Source organism: Mytilus californianus, unplaced genomic scaffold (genome assembly GCF_021869535.1).
Source record: "Mytilus californianus isolate M0D057914Y unplaced genomic scaffold, xbMytCali1.0.p SCAF_7, whole genome shotgun sequence".
Taxonomy (NCBI): domain Eukaryota; kingdom Metazoa; phylum Mollusca; class Bivalvia; order Mytilida; family Mytilidae; genus Mytilus; species Mytilus californianus.
Genome location: NW_026262723.1, coordinates 6,308,197 through 6,323,453, shown reverse-complemented (window position 1 = coordinate 6,323,453; position 15,257 = coordinate 6,308,197). Strand labels below are relative to the sequence as shown.

The following is a 15,257-nucleotide window of genomic DNA, read 5'->3' as shown; positions in this document are numbered from 1 at the left end:
TTTTTTAGAAATTGTTGTTTCACCATTTTCTACATAAGGAAATGCCCGTACCAAGTCAGGAATATGACAGTTGTTTTCCATTCGTTCGATGTGTTTTAGGTTTTGATTTTGCCATTTGATAAAGGACTTTCCGTATTGAATTTTCCTTGCAGTTCGGTATTTAGTTATTTTACTTTTTGCATTTTACCTTAAATGAATATAGAAACATGTCAGTGAGAAGAGGAACACAGCAGGACATTAGGAATGTCAAGTGCATGTCTTTTTAAAAACACGTTCTAATTTTTGTTCATTGTTTCAGTTTCTCTTCGATTTATTAGTATTGAATATCCCCTTTGGTATCTTTTGTCCCTTTTTATATATATGCTGTTATTTTTTTGTATCGAATAACTATTTTTATGAATACGACCCTGAGTGCATAATGAGAACATTTTGAGACTGTTGCATGCGAAGAGGAACATGCATTGCTTGTACTCGAACAAATCCTTAGGTAACGGCTGGAAGGTTTGACTAATGATTGATTGTTGGTTGCTTAACGTCCGGTGGCAAATATTTCATGCATAATCAGGACGACTTGGAAGTTTGAACTGTCTCTTTGAAAAATATCATGCTGGAAAGGAGCAGAGATTTTCATTTCAAAAGGCCACCTATGGACCTATAAAAGACTTGTTGCAAAGAATTTATAACGCACAGTGTTTCATTCTACGCGGAATCCAATTTACCGAACAGTTGCGTATGTATACATCCCACAGGTCAAATACACGACGCTTTAAAGGGGAGTCGTACCTCTCAGACGGAGAAACAGGGAATACTTTATACACCATGACAACTTCTAGGTCTAGTTGATATAAGATGAATTTGCCTTGTCGGTTAGTCGTTTAGGCACTTATCTAATGTCTACTCTTATGTAGGTTTTCAGTATTTCAGATTTTCTAATGAAAATATGGCAAAATACCAGTCTGAAGTAACAAAATGAAGCTTTATTCTTTGCTAAAAAATGAATTCTCCTATTTGACGATATATATATATATATGCTGAAAATCCGTTAATATATACGTAGTAATTGTATTGATATGAGTGCATTTAAAATGCCTGGTATCATTGATGACGTTTTAAAAATCCAAACCATAATTTTTTTGTTTTTTTTTCCATGGTTGTAACATATATCCGGAGATTGAGAAATATATTAAGATACAGTAGATAATTTTTAACGGTATATACTAAAGGGAAAAAATTACAACACAATATAAAAATTAGATTTTGTATTAATAATGAACGTTTGTACATTGTACATAAATTATAACAGCACATCTCTTCAATACAATCTATCGATTATTTTTTAATCAAAATGCAATGCACAAATCTATATACTAAAAAATGGTGCCTACAAACCATCATGTTACACTCAAATCAACAATAAACTTTTTATGGTTTCACAAGTATTGAGAAATTAAAGTGCTTATCAATTACAAAATAATTTTAAATAAGAAACGGTATATGATTTCACTATAAATATATACTGGTTATTGTGCGCCTTTTATCATACCATTGTTGTAATAGGTGTCATCACAGGTATAACAGTGAATTTCATCTTTTTTAAAATTCGATTTCATTCTATACTCTGCAGTAAATTACAAAAATAACTAAAATACATGGAACATATTTTTTATAAGATATAATTTTAATATCAGTTAACCCATGACACACCATTATTTTTACTTTTTTATCGGAAATAATAATAAAATATGTTTCTGAAATAATAATAAAATATGTTTCTGAAATAATAATAAAATATATGTCTGAAATAATGTATGATGAAAACAGAGTTATGATTTATTTCTAATTATAAAACAAACTATTGAAAACAGATAAAATAAAACCAAAACTAAACTAAAATGCCATTTCAAAAGATAAAATACCAATAACATAAAATACACAACCTCTGAATCAAATGTTTCTTTTATGTGGATTTCAACAATTAATTACTTGTATTTGGAAACATTGTTTTGACATTTCCACATCAAGTGATGTATTTTTCTAGGTTGTTATTTTATTCTTCCTCCCTGAAAACTACACAATTATAAAAAGGTAACATATTGTTAAAAAAACGTTAAAATGTCTCTAACAACGCTATGTCTTTTTGTATGTATGCAAGAAGATGTGTATATTTTTAATAAGATAATATAAAGCAATAGCTTGCATTGCACAGGGCTTCATTTTATGTTAATGTTTAGCTTAATAGTATATTGCAATTTTAACAAAATTAGTATAAAAACATCGATGTGTAGTTGTATGTGTATTGCTTTAAAAATTTTATACCAGAAATATCTCAAAATATTGCAACAAATACAGAATAATAAAAATTACACATGTGTTAAGATAAACATCCTACTGGCAAGGAATGTAAATCTGGTCAAGAAATATTTCTTGCCATCATACTTTGGTGTGTCTATGTTCCTCTGACCTACATGTACATATTTCATAAATGGTTACGAAATCTGAAATCATTATTTTTCTATCATTTATATTTTTTCTAAATAACACTGCATATGATGCTTGATTTTTCTTGGAAAAAAAGGTATTAAAATAAATATCTGTTGCACTATTTTACGATATTTAATGATATAACATTTTTCATTTTAAGATTTAAACACATAGACATGAATATATACAGAAAACCGTAATTTTAAAAACAAATCACTTTAATAAATCGAAACTATGAAAAATTGTAAACATTAAATAACATCTATTTACTGATTCACTGATTCATAATTTTTTTGAAGCACTAAACAATCAAAAGAAAATATCCATAAAATATTTTTAAAAAAATCAACATATTAATAAAGGTAGCAACAGAATAATCTTTCATCATTTAAGCATTTTAACATTATTTATAAAAAAAAAATTACAAAACAGTGTTTTCATAATGTTTGAAAAAAATGCATATATTTAATTACGCTGATGTTTAACGTAAAGTATAGAAAAATATTGGGAAATATTTCGTGGAAGACAAGTAATTTAACATTTGAGGCACTTTTGTATAACTATATTCATATTCATTTGTAGGCACAATTTAAAAAATAATGTTATCTTATCTTAAATAACAATATAAACACCTTAGACTTTGTACGAAACAAATATGGAATAATAAAATAATCTATTTATTCATACAGTTCAAAAGGAATATGTAGAGTAAAAACAAACAAGTATTCTACTATTTTCTACAATGCATTTCTTGAATAAGAAATTTCTTTAATGCAACACTGGACGGCTCACAGTCCGATTCGTAGCATTCATAAAACCTATCTAGTAATTGAATAGTATTTGAACTGTTTACACACCATTTCTCACTCTCTTGTCTTTAAGTCACTAAATCGCCTCTTATCACAGTTAAAAATAGTTCAACGATCTCCATACCTGCCTGTGTCATATACACGGCTAGAAATGCAATCACCATTTTTGTCAATAATATCACATATTTTAATACGTCATCAAAATTCTCGATCCCATCCTGTGACATCATCAGGTGGTGGTTCATCTTCTTCCTCTGGATAATCATCGAAGTTCGTTGTGTCTACAGGATTTTTTATCTGTTAAGATGAGAAATTTACAACAATAACCTTATGCATAGTATTTTGATGGTTGGTTATGATGTAGAACAATAATTTTATGCACTAATTGATTCATATTTGCCAGGATTCGTGATATGATTTGAGAATATTACATACAAAAAGGGGATGGGTCGATTCCACTGCTGGTGGAGTTTTTATTCCCCAAGGGTATCACCAGCTCAGTAGTCAGCACTTCTGTGTTGACATGAATTATCATTGATATGGTCATAATTATAAATTAACTGTTTACAAAACTTTGAATTTTCTAAATACTAAGGCTTTACCACCTCAGGAATAGATTACCTAAGCTGTATTTGGCAAAACTTTTAGGAATTTTTGGTCCTCAATGCTCTTCAACTTCGTACTTAATTTGGCTTTTTTAACTTTTTTTTATTCGAGCGTCACTAATGAGTCTTTTGTAGACAAAACGCGCGTCTGGCACAAATACAAAATTTCAATCCTGGTATCTATGATGAGTTTATTTATGACGTACAATTGTTCATTCTTTGTACTCTCCAATGGTTGTATTAGGTTTGTTGATTGTCAAATGTTTTGGCCTCAAGCATGACCGAAGAGACATTAAGTATCGAAATGCGCAACTGGTGCAGTATATTATGGTACCGTTAATGTTATTTTGCCTTCTATCATGAATATATATATAATTTCATACGGTTGGACGTAGTGAACTAGAGTGAAATCATTTTCTCCTGTCTTTTTCATGATGTGTAGGTGTCGTACCTATTGTACGGTCAGTTTCCCGCGGAAATGGGGTTTTCGGTCATTCAGCACGACAGCAACAAAGCGATCGGTACTAAATTTAATTGGTAAATTTTTATCTAATTAGTCCCCGTTTTTTATTATTAATAATATAAGACTGATAGGACTGGAGGGTTATTTTTCATTGTGGTATAATGTTGTGTCTAATGCTAGTTTACATTTGTATATATGCAAAAGTGTTCGTTGATTGTTCATGTGTAACATATTTAATAAACTCAGAAGCGGCATTGTCGTGTAGCTATGCACTTTAATTATGAGTTTTTGTATTCGTCATACTTTAACAACAGTTTATTTCCTTTATCATGTTTTCAAAGCATTCATCACCATAGGGTGACGTACATGAGACTAGTGTTTTAGAGTGAAGTTCTTTTAATACAGAATGAAGGTTGTTATAAGAGAACAAACGTGATTACAATGCTTTTTGATTTAAAAGAGAGCACAAATCCCTACACCTTTTTATCACTGTTGCAGGCTAGTCTCGTACAAAAACGGTGTTGTGATATCATTCCGAAGATATTTAACTAGATTACGATTTCAGTTACTATTATACTCTGAAATGCTTATTTATCTGGAGGGTCTTTTTTCAAAATTGCAGGCTTAGAAAACATAGTTTTTACCATTTGACTATGGAGAACCAATGTGTCAAGCATACAACGAAACTCTACATAGAAATAATTACTTGAAGGATTTTTTTACGTCCTGAAGACGGTTTAGATTGTGATAACCTTAACCTAATGGTGACAAACAGAAATGAAATGTTTTTTTATAACCAACCTCTGGAATAAACGGTGATTTAGTCGTTCTTTTCCGTAATCCTTCCCAGTTAAATCCATCAAACCATTTGTGTTTCTGTATTTCTCGCATACCACCTCGTCCAAATCCCAACCTTTCTGACGGGTTTTCCCTGTAATGATATTTTCTTCACTTGTAACTAAAGTAAATTTAAAGCATATTCTTTTTCTTTTCATGTATACATATATTGCCTGTTCAATTTGAATCTGTCGATAAGTAAATTTAGCAAAATATTTGATTTATATTTTATATATACCTTTCAAATCAAAAAGATCGAATTGATCGGTTGATGTCAATTGCAAAATATGTATAAACAAAGTGTACAACATGTATAATAGATTTTGGTAAAATATAATAATTACGTAAAGATTTGAATATTATGATTACATTGCATGCCATTATACGAATTATACGAATACGGCTGGTTTGTACAATGTTAATGTGCAACTGATTTTTTTATGGTGAATATGATCAAGGATAATAGCACTACTAATATCACTGAATTAAACAATTATATAAATATTTTACCTGCATAACTTTTTGATGAGATTTTGAGCATTCTTCGTTATTTTTCTAGGAAAATCAATAGCATCTATCCCTTTCAGTATTATATTGTAAGTTTTCATTGGATCTTGTCCTGAGAACGGTGGACTGAAATTCAAATAAGTCAGTACGTTTAGATAAAACATGAATAGAAAAAATATTCAGAATTACTGATGCCAATACTTATGAACCCTCTTAGTACGAATGTGCACATATAATAATAAATATACTATATAAATAAAGGCAACAGTAGTATACCGCTGTTCGAAATTCATAAATCGATTGAGAAAAAAACAAATCCGGGTTACAAACTAAAACTGAGGAAAACACATCAAATATAAGAGGAGAACTACGACACAACAGAAACACAGCATGTAACACACACAGAAACGAACTATAATATAACAATGGCCATTTTCCTGACTTGGTACTGGACATTTTAAGAAAACAAATGGTGGGTTGAACCTGGTTTTGTGGCTAGCCAAACCTCCCGCTTTTATGGCAATGTTAAATATAACATTAAAATGACAACATTACATAAATCATCCTGTATGAGTTGGGAACATTTATGATTTTGAGAGCATGGGCATGAAAATCCTTTGAATTATGGCATTCTGTTTGACTTTTATTCATATTGTTCAGGAAATAAGGAGGCCCCGGTTTAATTTACCGCATCACAAAAATTATAAAAGTATTCCCTTTTTCATTTTAATGCAAATTTTCACAAAAACAACCAAAATCGACCAAGTTTTCACTAGTAAGTGCCTTCTTATAAACCATTGCATATATCAATTAAGCACTAACCAAAATTTTACATAAATGATAAGAAACAGTGCATTTTGTCCAAGAAATTATTATATAATTTGCGAGCTATATCAAACCTGCTGTTAAAAAAGAAATTAGTTCAACTTATTTCTTAAACAAAGACAAATGTAATATCGATATAACTTTCATGTTATCTTGAATTTATAGTTAATCATAATTGAATTAATAAACGGGAACAGTAATAACCATCAATATGTACATGCATGCTTTGATTGTATTATTCTATTGTCGACTCAATGTCTAGTGGGTAAGACCATTATTTTTTGTGTAAGTTTTTCATGCAGTAAAACATGATTTATGAAAATGATTGGAAGATGTTTGGAGTGGATATTGGCAACAATCGAAATAACATTAACTTTACAATCGCGAAAAGAGTGGAAGCTTCATTTAAAAGAAATTTTGACACTTATGTAAAAACTTACCTTCCTGTGAGTAATTCATACATGAGAATCCCTAAAGACCAAAAATCCGACGAGATATCATGTCCTTTATTAAGAATTATTTCTGGAGCCACATATTCTGGTGTTCCGCAGAATGTCCACGTCTTTCTACCCAATCCTACCTTTTTAGCGAAACCAAAATCAACCTGCAAATTTGTATTTAAAACGTGAAATGCTTTTTCTATCAAACATGTATGCGTAATCATATTGTCCTAGTTAGAAAGTAGTAAGTAAAATAACAAAAATACCGAACTCCAAGGAAAATTCTAAACGGAAAGTCCCTTATCAAATGGCAAAATTAAAAGCTCATACACATCAAACGAATTGAAAACAACTGTCATATTCCTGACTTGGTACAGGCATTTCCTTATGTAGAAAACGGTGGATTAAACCAGGTTTATAGCTATCTAAACCTCTCACTTGTATGACAGTCGTATAGAGCAACTTTATGAAAATATTTGTTATATGATTCCGGCTAAATGGTTAAGGTTCATAGAAACGTTTTGTGATAGAACGTTTATCTTTTCTTTTTTCAATTTAACAATTGATGAGTATAACGGGTTAAAGTTAAACATAATGTTTAACAAAGAATATAATTAAAATCAAAATCAGAAAAAAAGTGAGAAATGTTATTAACAACATTGTCTATCGATCGTTGTTATATTACCAGGTCAGTACCACTGCTGTAATTGTGCATAATATATAGATGGAGGTTCCTCAGGCAATGTTGATCTTAGACGATCTAATTTGTTCTGTTTATACCCGTCTGGTTTTATGTTCTCACAAGTGTTTTAAATATTTAGTTTTCCAAACTTATTCTGGGCTAAATACGCTGAACGTTAAGACTTGACATACGTTAATATGTTCGATGTTTTGAAATATATTTCTATTCATGGAATGAAGCAGACCAACCACTCTCATTCAAATGAACCATTATGTTTCCCATGGGTCAAAACTTTAGATATGTGTATAATTTCAAGTTCATTATCATGAGGGAATATAAGAAATGTTATAGACTGTACAATCAGTTGGCAATACTACAGCAATAACCGGAACTCACCAGTTTGACATAACCGTTGGTGTCTAACAAGAGGTTTTCTGGTTTGAGATCTCTATATACAACACCTTTGTTATGAAGATAGGCTAAAGCTTCTATCACACAGCCTGTATAAAATCTAGTTGTTCCATCATCAAATGAGCCTCTGTAAAATGTAAACAATATGATTTAAATTGCACATTATGTCTTTAAATTTCCAGTTCATAAAAATATGTAGATGTAATTGTGCTAAGGTAGTTCCTTCATCTAGATGAATTGTTAAAAGTCACTGATCTATCGAAATGCCAGTAGTTCAGAAAAAACCAAGAGAAACTGATGAAGGCCAGTAGCCGAAATGTCTTATCAATGGTTAATTGAATACATTAATGTAAAGCATGTTTCCTTTCGAATTTATAGTAAAAAAATATCATGAACAAACCAAATTAAAAAAAACTAGAGGCTCTCAAGAGCCTGTGTCGCTCACCTGACTCTACTTTGGTTTTAGAAATCATGTAAAGATAGATAAAAATCATAACAGATACCCAAATAATGATTGAGGCCAAATTTAAAATTTTTTGATTAATATTGGTCCCGTTATTTAATAAAATATCCTGGTGGCCATCTTGAACAGTAAATCGGCAACAAAGTAGCAACACTTGGTCAGCACTTCATGAGGAACATTCATGCCATGTTTGGTTTCATTCCATTCAGTGGTACTCTAAAAGAAGACATTTGTATGTATTTCCCATAGGGTCCTATGTTAAACTAAGCCCCCCCCCCCCCCCCCCTATCGGCCATCTTGGATGATGGATCGACTGCAAAGTAACAAGACTTGGTCAGCAACTCATAAGGAACATTCATGCCATGTTTGGTTCAATTCCATTCAGTGGTTCTCTAAAAGAAGACAATTGTATGTATTTCCCATAGGGTCCTATGTTAAACTAAGTCCCCCGCTGTCGGCCATCTTGGATGATGGATCGGCTGCAAAGTAACAACACTTGGTCAACATCTCATAAGGAACATTCATGCCATGTTTGGTTCCATTCCATTTATTAGTTCTCTAAAAGAAGATATTTTTATGTATTTCCCATAGGGTCCTATGTAAAACTAAGTCCCCCGCTGGCGGCCATCTTGGATGATGGATCGGCTACAAAGTAACAACACTTGGTCAGCATCTCATAAGGAAGATTCATGCCATGTTTGGTTTCATTCCATTCAGTGGTTCACTAAAAGAAGACATTTGTATGTATTTCCCATAGGTCCTTTGTTAAACTAAGTCCCCTGCTGTCGGCCATCTTGGATGATGGACCGACTGCAAAGTAACAACACTTGGTCAGCACCTCATAAGGAACATTAATGCCATGTTTGGTTTCATTCCATTCAGTGGTTCTCTAAAAGAAGACATTTGTATGTATTTCCCATAGGGTCCTATGTTAAACTAAGTCCTCCGCTGGCAGCCATCTTGGATGATGGATCGGCTACAAAGTAACAACACTTGGTCAGCACCTCATAAGGAACATTCATGCCATGATTGGTTTCATTCCATTCAGTGGTTCTCTAAAAGAAGACATTTGTATGTATTTCCCATAGGGTCCTATGTTAAACTAAGTCCCCCGCTGGCGGCCATCTTGGATGATGGACCGACTGCAAAGTAACAAAACTTGGTCAGCATCTCATAAGGAACATTCATGCCATGTTTGGTTCCATTCCATTCAGTGGTTCTCTAAAAGAAGACATTTTTATGTATTTCCCATAGGGTCCTATGTTAAACTAAGTCCCCTGCTGGCGGCCATCTTGAATGATGGATCGGCTACAAAGTAACAACACTTGGTCAGCACCTCATAAGGAACATTCATGCCATGTTTGGTTTCATTCCATTCAGTGGTTCACTAAAAGAAGACATTTGTATGTATTTCCCATAGGTCCTTTGTTAAACTAAGTCCCCTGCTGTCGGCCATCTTGGATGATGGACCGACTGCAAAGTAACAACACTTGGTCAGCACCTCATAAGGAACATTAATGCCATGTTTGGTTTCATTCCATTCAGTAGTTCTCTAAAAGAAGACATTTGTATGTATTTCCCGTAGGGTCCTATGTTAAACTAAGTCCTCCGCTGGCAGCCATCTTGGATGATGGATCGGCTACAAAGTAACAACACTTGGTCAGCACCTCATAAGGAACATTCATGCCATGATTGGTTTCATTCCATTCAGTGGTTCTCTAAAAGAAGACATTTGTATGTATTTCCCATAGGGTCCTATGTTAAACTAAGTCCCCCGCTGGCGGCCATCTTGGATGATGGACCGACTGCAAAGTAACAACACTTGATCAGCATCTCATAAGGAACATTCATGCCATGTTTGGTTCCATTCCATTCAGTGGTTCTCTAAAAGAAGACATTTTTATGTATTTCCCATAGGGTCCTATGTTAAACTAAGTCCCCCGCTGGCGGCCATCTTGGATGATGGATCGGCTACAAAGTAACAACACTTGGTCAGCACCTCATAAGGAACATTCATGCCATGTTTGGTTTCATTCCATTCAGTGGTTCTCTAAAAGAAGACATTTGTATGTATTTCCCATAGGGTCCTATGTTAAACTAAGTTCCCTGATGGCGGCCATCTTGGATGATGGATCGGCTACAAAGTAACAACACATGATCAGCACCTCATAAGAAACATTCATGCCATGTTTGGTTTTATTCCATTCAGTGGTTCTCTAAAAGAAGTCATTTGTATGCATTTCCCATAGGGTCCTATGTTAAACTAAGTCCCCCGCTGGCGGCCATCTTGGATAATGGATCGGCTACAAAGTAACAACACTTGGTGAGCACCTCATAAGGAACATTCATGCCATGTTTGGTTTCATTCCATTCAGTGGTTCTCTAAAAGAAGTCATTTGTATGCATTTCCCATAGGGTCCTATGTTAAACTAAGTCCCCCGCTGGCGGCCATCTTGGATGATGGATCGGCTACAAAGTAACAACACTTGGTCAGCACCTCATAAGGAACATTCAAGCCATGTTTGGTTTCATTCCATTCAGTGGTTCTCTAGAAGAAGTTCAAAATGTAAAAAGTTAACGCCGACGACGGACGACGACGGACGACGCCGGACGACGACGGACGACGGACGCCAAGTGATGAGAAAAGCTCACTTGGCCCTTCGGGCCAGGTGAGCTAAAAAGGAACGCAAGAAGGAAAGATCTTTACCGCTAAATTTTATCATTTCAACCGTGTTGAAAATATAGTATTTTATGGAAAAAAAATCCGCGTCTTTAATTTATTGCAGGAAACTTTAGATTAATATTGTTTTTGGCGTTTTTCTTATCAAAGCTCGATTGATCAATATTTGAATACACTGTAGAAACAATACAGTAGCACAAAGTATTCATTAAAAGTCGGTTAACTTATCATCTAAAATTGAAAGTGTTTCAAATGTTTGTGAGATATGAACATCGGTAAAAAGTAAAATAACAAAATACCGAACTCCAAGGAAAATTCAAAACAGAAAGTCCTTTAAAAAATGGCAAAATCAAAAGCTCAATTTTAATTTTAAATTATAGCAAACATACCATGTCATATACAAATGCAAATATTCTTTGCTATTTAATGAAATTAATATTACATTCATGATGTCATAAGTCAAAATTCTACTTTTCCTAAAAAAAAAAAAACAACAAAAAGAAATTAATCTGACCAACAACCTCGGTGTTTGTCCTGTTTGCCCCGCAAATCAATAATATATTGGCTCTGGGAAGAACAGATGTAAAAACTCATCAACGATACCAGGCTTATGACTTGTTACGCCATACGTGTGTGTTGTCTTCGTAAGACTCATCAGTGGCGTTTGAATAAAAAAAATGAAAGGCCAAATCAAACACGAGGTTGAAGAGCATTGTAAACAAAAACATCCGAAAAATTGAATCAAATTCAACTAAGGAAATATATGCATGAAGGGGGAACATAGATTAGGGCTATTCCATTAAAATGTATATGGGAGGGTAGGAAGGGAAGTTTAATTATTGAATGTGGGTCATGGGTCTTTTCTCAGTATGCATCTATTACCATTATGCAAAATTATCTAAAAAATGGTTCTTGGTTGTAGGGATATTTTGAAAGTCCCTTCCTACCCTCCCACATACATTTTAATGGAATAGCCCTTATTGGTAATGTAAAAAACCCCGTTAATCATCTTTCATTTCCTATACTCTTCGTTTCAGCTTTTGTTTTCTTTATGTAGTTAAGTTATAGTGAAAATTTGTTTCTGTACAATGTTCAATGCTTTTCATGATATGCAATCAGTGATACATTCTTTAAATTGTTTGCTTTCAGATGGTTTATAACTCAGAAAAGCAACAATACTTTTATCCTTTTACCCGTAGAAAAAGTATTAATGAATTTTTAAACAATAAATGTTTAACAAATTTGTTACTGTTGCTGAACATTTGATGATGTTTCTATGCAGCAAGTAAAAGTTCCGTTCTTTTTGCATTTTTTATACATAATGTATAGTTCATTCCAGCATTTAAGAGAATGGCGATAATAGATCTTTTGAAACATTATTAAATAAAATGATTTATTTTGCTTTAAAGTGTATGTGCAAATATCAAGTAAAAGATCAAATGCAAACACTTCTATAAGGTAAATGAAATATTGGATCGCTCCCAATAACATGACGTGTCATGTAACCAGAAGTCAAAACAAACTTGGACAAACATACTCAATTCATACATAAAATATGTCTGTGGTTAAAATGCATTTTAACTCTAACACAGAACGCATGTACTTGATAAAATTTCACCTTCAATCAAGCTGAGAGAATAATTACATATTTCGCATAAGTACATAGATGTTGGATTTACCTGCAAAACAGTTAATGTAATCATAGGGTTTCTTTTTATAAAAATGGAAAACTAGACCTTGCCAGAATATTTCTTCTTGGAAATTATACATAAACATATGTGATATAATAAACACACCATACGTTTTCCGCAAATACAAAAGGGACATAGAAGAATTCATCTATGACACCAGTCTGACTAAAGCTAGCCCATGCTATCCACTTCCGATTGTGGATAGTCGGTGCTAGCTTTAATCAGACAGCTGTGGTACAGTTCTTTCAATAACGATCGACGAAATTATGATGGGGTTAATAGAATATTCCCAAAAAATACTTCTTAGATCAATACACTTTATAGATAGGACGACCATATATGTTATTGAACAGAGTTGTTCCAAAAATGCTAAGAATTTCGAATTGACCATTCGGTAAAAGTTTGTATGACTGGACTCTTGAATATCGGTTTAATTCAAAATAAAATCTATAATTTACTTGAACTGTATGCACTTTTCATGATAATAGCGAACATGTTGCTGAAATAACTTAATATAATTTAAAAAAAATAGCACATTGGTTTGGTTTTCAAACTAAAGATTAAATTCCCTTTCACATACGATTCATTTGTAGATGTTGGGTGGGAATATCCAGGGCCTTTCAAAGAAAACAAATGAAAATAAATAAACGTTTATCAAAGTAGTAAAAGTACAATAGTCGAAAACTAGAAAAACAACAAATAAGTCAAGACAAAGATATATAATCACAACTTGAAAAAGCAACTGAAACCTCAGAATAATCTTAATTACGAAAAATAGAGAATTGTTTTTCTTTGTACCCTTTTGATATTTTATGTCGAATATATGTACGGAGGTATAATTTAATTGATATGAATATTCTATATATTTGCTTCATATCATGATGCAGATACTTCCACGAAAAAAGCCTAGTACATTTATATTATCTTTTAATACCGGCAACGAAGCTGAATAAATTATATAATAAACAGTATAAAACAGGCGATCTTTTATACTTACTTGTCTCTTAAAACTGTCCACAACTCTCCTCCCAGACAAACTTCTAACAACATATACAAATACTTTCTGTCTTTGAAAGTCCTGTACAATCTACAATTGAAATATATCTTAGTCTTGTGTGAACACCTTAGTGATCTAGTAATAGCTCGCTTCAAGTGGGGAAGATCTTGAATGGGTTCGATCCCCGGTTTTGTAAACCCTTGTAAACCCAAAGACGACAAAATTGGTATCTTTGTTTCTCAGCTTTGTGTTTTTACGAAACGCACATTTGGCTTTTGAATTTATAAGTCTGTGATCTTAAATGAGTTTTTTCCTTTGACGTTAAGTTTATCAATCCACCACTATCAACAATGAAAAATACAAATTTTGAAGGAAGCTTATTTTCAAAAGACACCCAATTAAATGAGAAAATTTTATTATTATTTTTGAACTGCCTGGGTGGTCTCGTTGTAGCGTGTTCGCCTCAAGTGCGTGAGGTCGTGGGTTCGAACCCGGCATGATCAAACCAAAGATGTTAAAATAGGTATTTGTTGCTTCTACGCTAAGCACGCGGCATTCAGGACTAAGAGCAAAGACTGGTCGACTCGGAGTCAGAATAATGTGTCCGGGTAAGGTGACATGTCTTCCTGCGGACTGTTACTTTGTGAACTAGCACTTTAAAAAATCCGGCTCAGCATTTCGGTCTAGTACAAAGCAGAGTTAATCAATTAACATGTTTTCGTCTTGAAAATGCATATAAATTTGCCGCTGGACGTTAAGCAGCCATCTATCATCATCAATATTATTATGGGTTCGACGTGTTAAACATACTAGTAACATAAGTATTACTTCAAAGAAACTACACCTTATTTTCCTTTTAATAGTTGCATTCCAAGTCAGGAATATGACAGAAAAGGAAGATAAACGTTCTATCATAAAACGTTACTATGAACCTTAACAAGTTAGCCGGAATCATATAACAAATATTTTCATAAAGTTACTCCATACAAGTCAGAGGTTTAGCTAGCTATTAAACCAGGTTTAATACACCATTTTCTAAATAAGGAAATGCATGTACCAAGTCAGGAATATGACATGTGTTTTCCATTCGTTTGATGTGTTTGAGCTTTTAATTTTGCCATTTGATAAGGGACTTTCCATTTTGAATTTTCCTTGGAGTTCAGTATTTTTGTTATTTTACTTTTTTTATAGAAGCTTCAATAATTCCATCTATTTGTAGACCAAAACATGAGCTCATGTCTTTTTAATAATTTTATGAAAACAAATATTATGATTTACTGACTGGTCTTTAATTTCTATCTATTGATATTGATCAAATACTTTTAATAATAAAAAAAGAAGAATTCCTACGTCAACATCCTTATTT

The 15,257-nt window shown here is 32.8% G+C and overlaps 1 protein-coding gene and 1 long non-coding RNA gene across 4 annotated transcripts in view; both read right to left on the bottom strand.

The window, feature by feature from the left end:
* Positions 1-1,244: 1,244 nt before the first annotated feature.
* LOC127710214 (cGMP-dependent protein kinase 1-like) overlaps positions 1,245-15,257 on the bottom strand; it is a 122,292-nt gene continuing 108,279 nt past the window's right edge. For all 3 annotated transcript variants that reach the window (XM_052215975.1, XM_052215974.1, XM_052215976.1), the window contains exons 12-17: positions 13,892-13,981; positions 8,046-8,187; positions 6,968-7,131; positions 5,706-5,828; positions 5,160-5,289; positions 1,245-3,587 (exon numbers count right to left, since the gene is read on the bottom strand). In XM_052215975.1, the coding sequence (XP_052071935.1) occupies positions 3,489-3,587; positions 5,160-5,289; positions 5,706-5,828; positions 6,968-7,131; positions 8,046-8,187; positions 13,892-13,981 (748 nt within the window). In that variant the 3' untranslated portion in view covers positions 1,245-3,488. The remainder of the gene's footprint in view (positions 3,588-5,159; positions 5,290-5,705; positions 5,829-6,967; positions 7,132-8,045; positions 8,188-13,891; positions 13,982-15,257) is intronic.
* Positions 9,878-10,957, bottom strand: LOC127710215 (uncharacterized). Its single transcript, XR_007986059.1, has 3 exons — positions 10,855-10,957; positions 10,523-10,688; positions 9,878-10,024 (listed from the first exon to the last, which is right to left on the bottom strand). It is a non-coding gene; the product is annotated as an uncharacterized LOC127710215 (long non-coding RNA).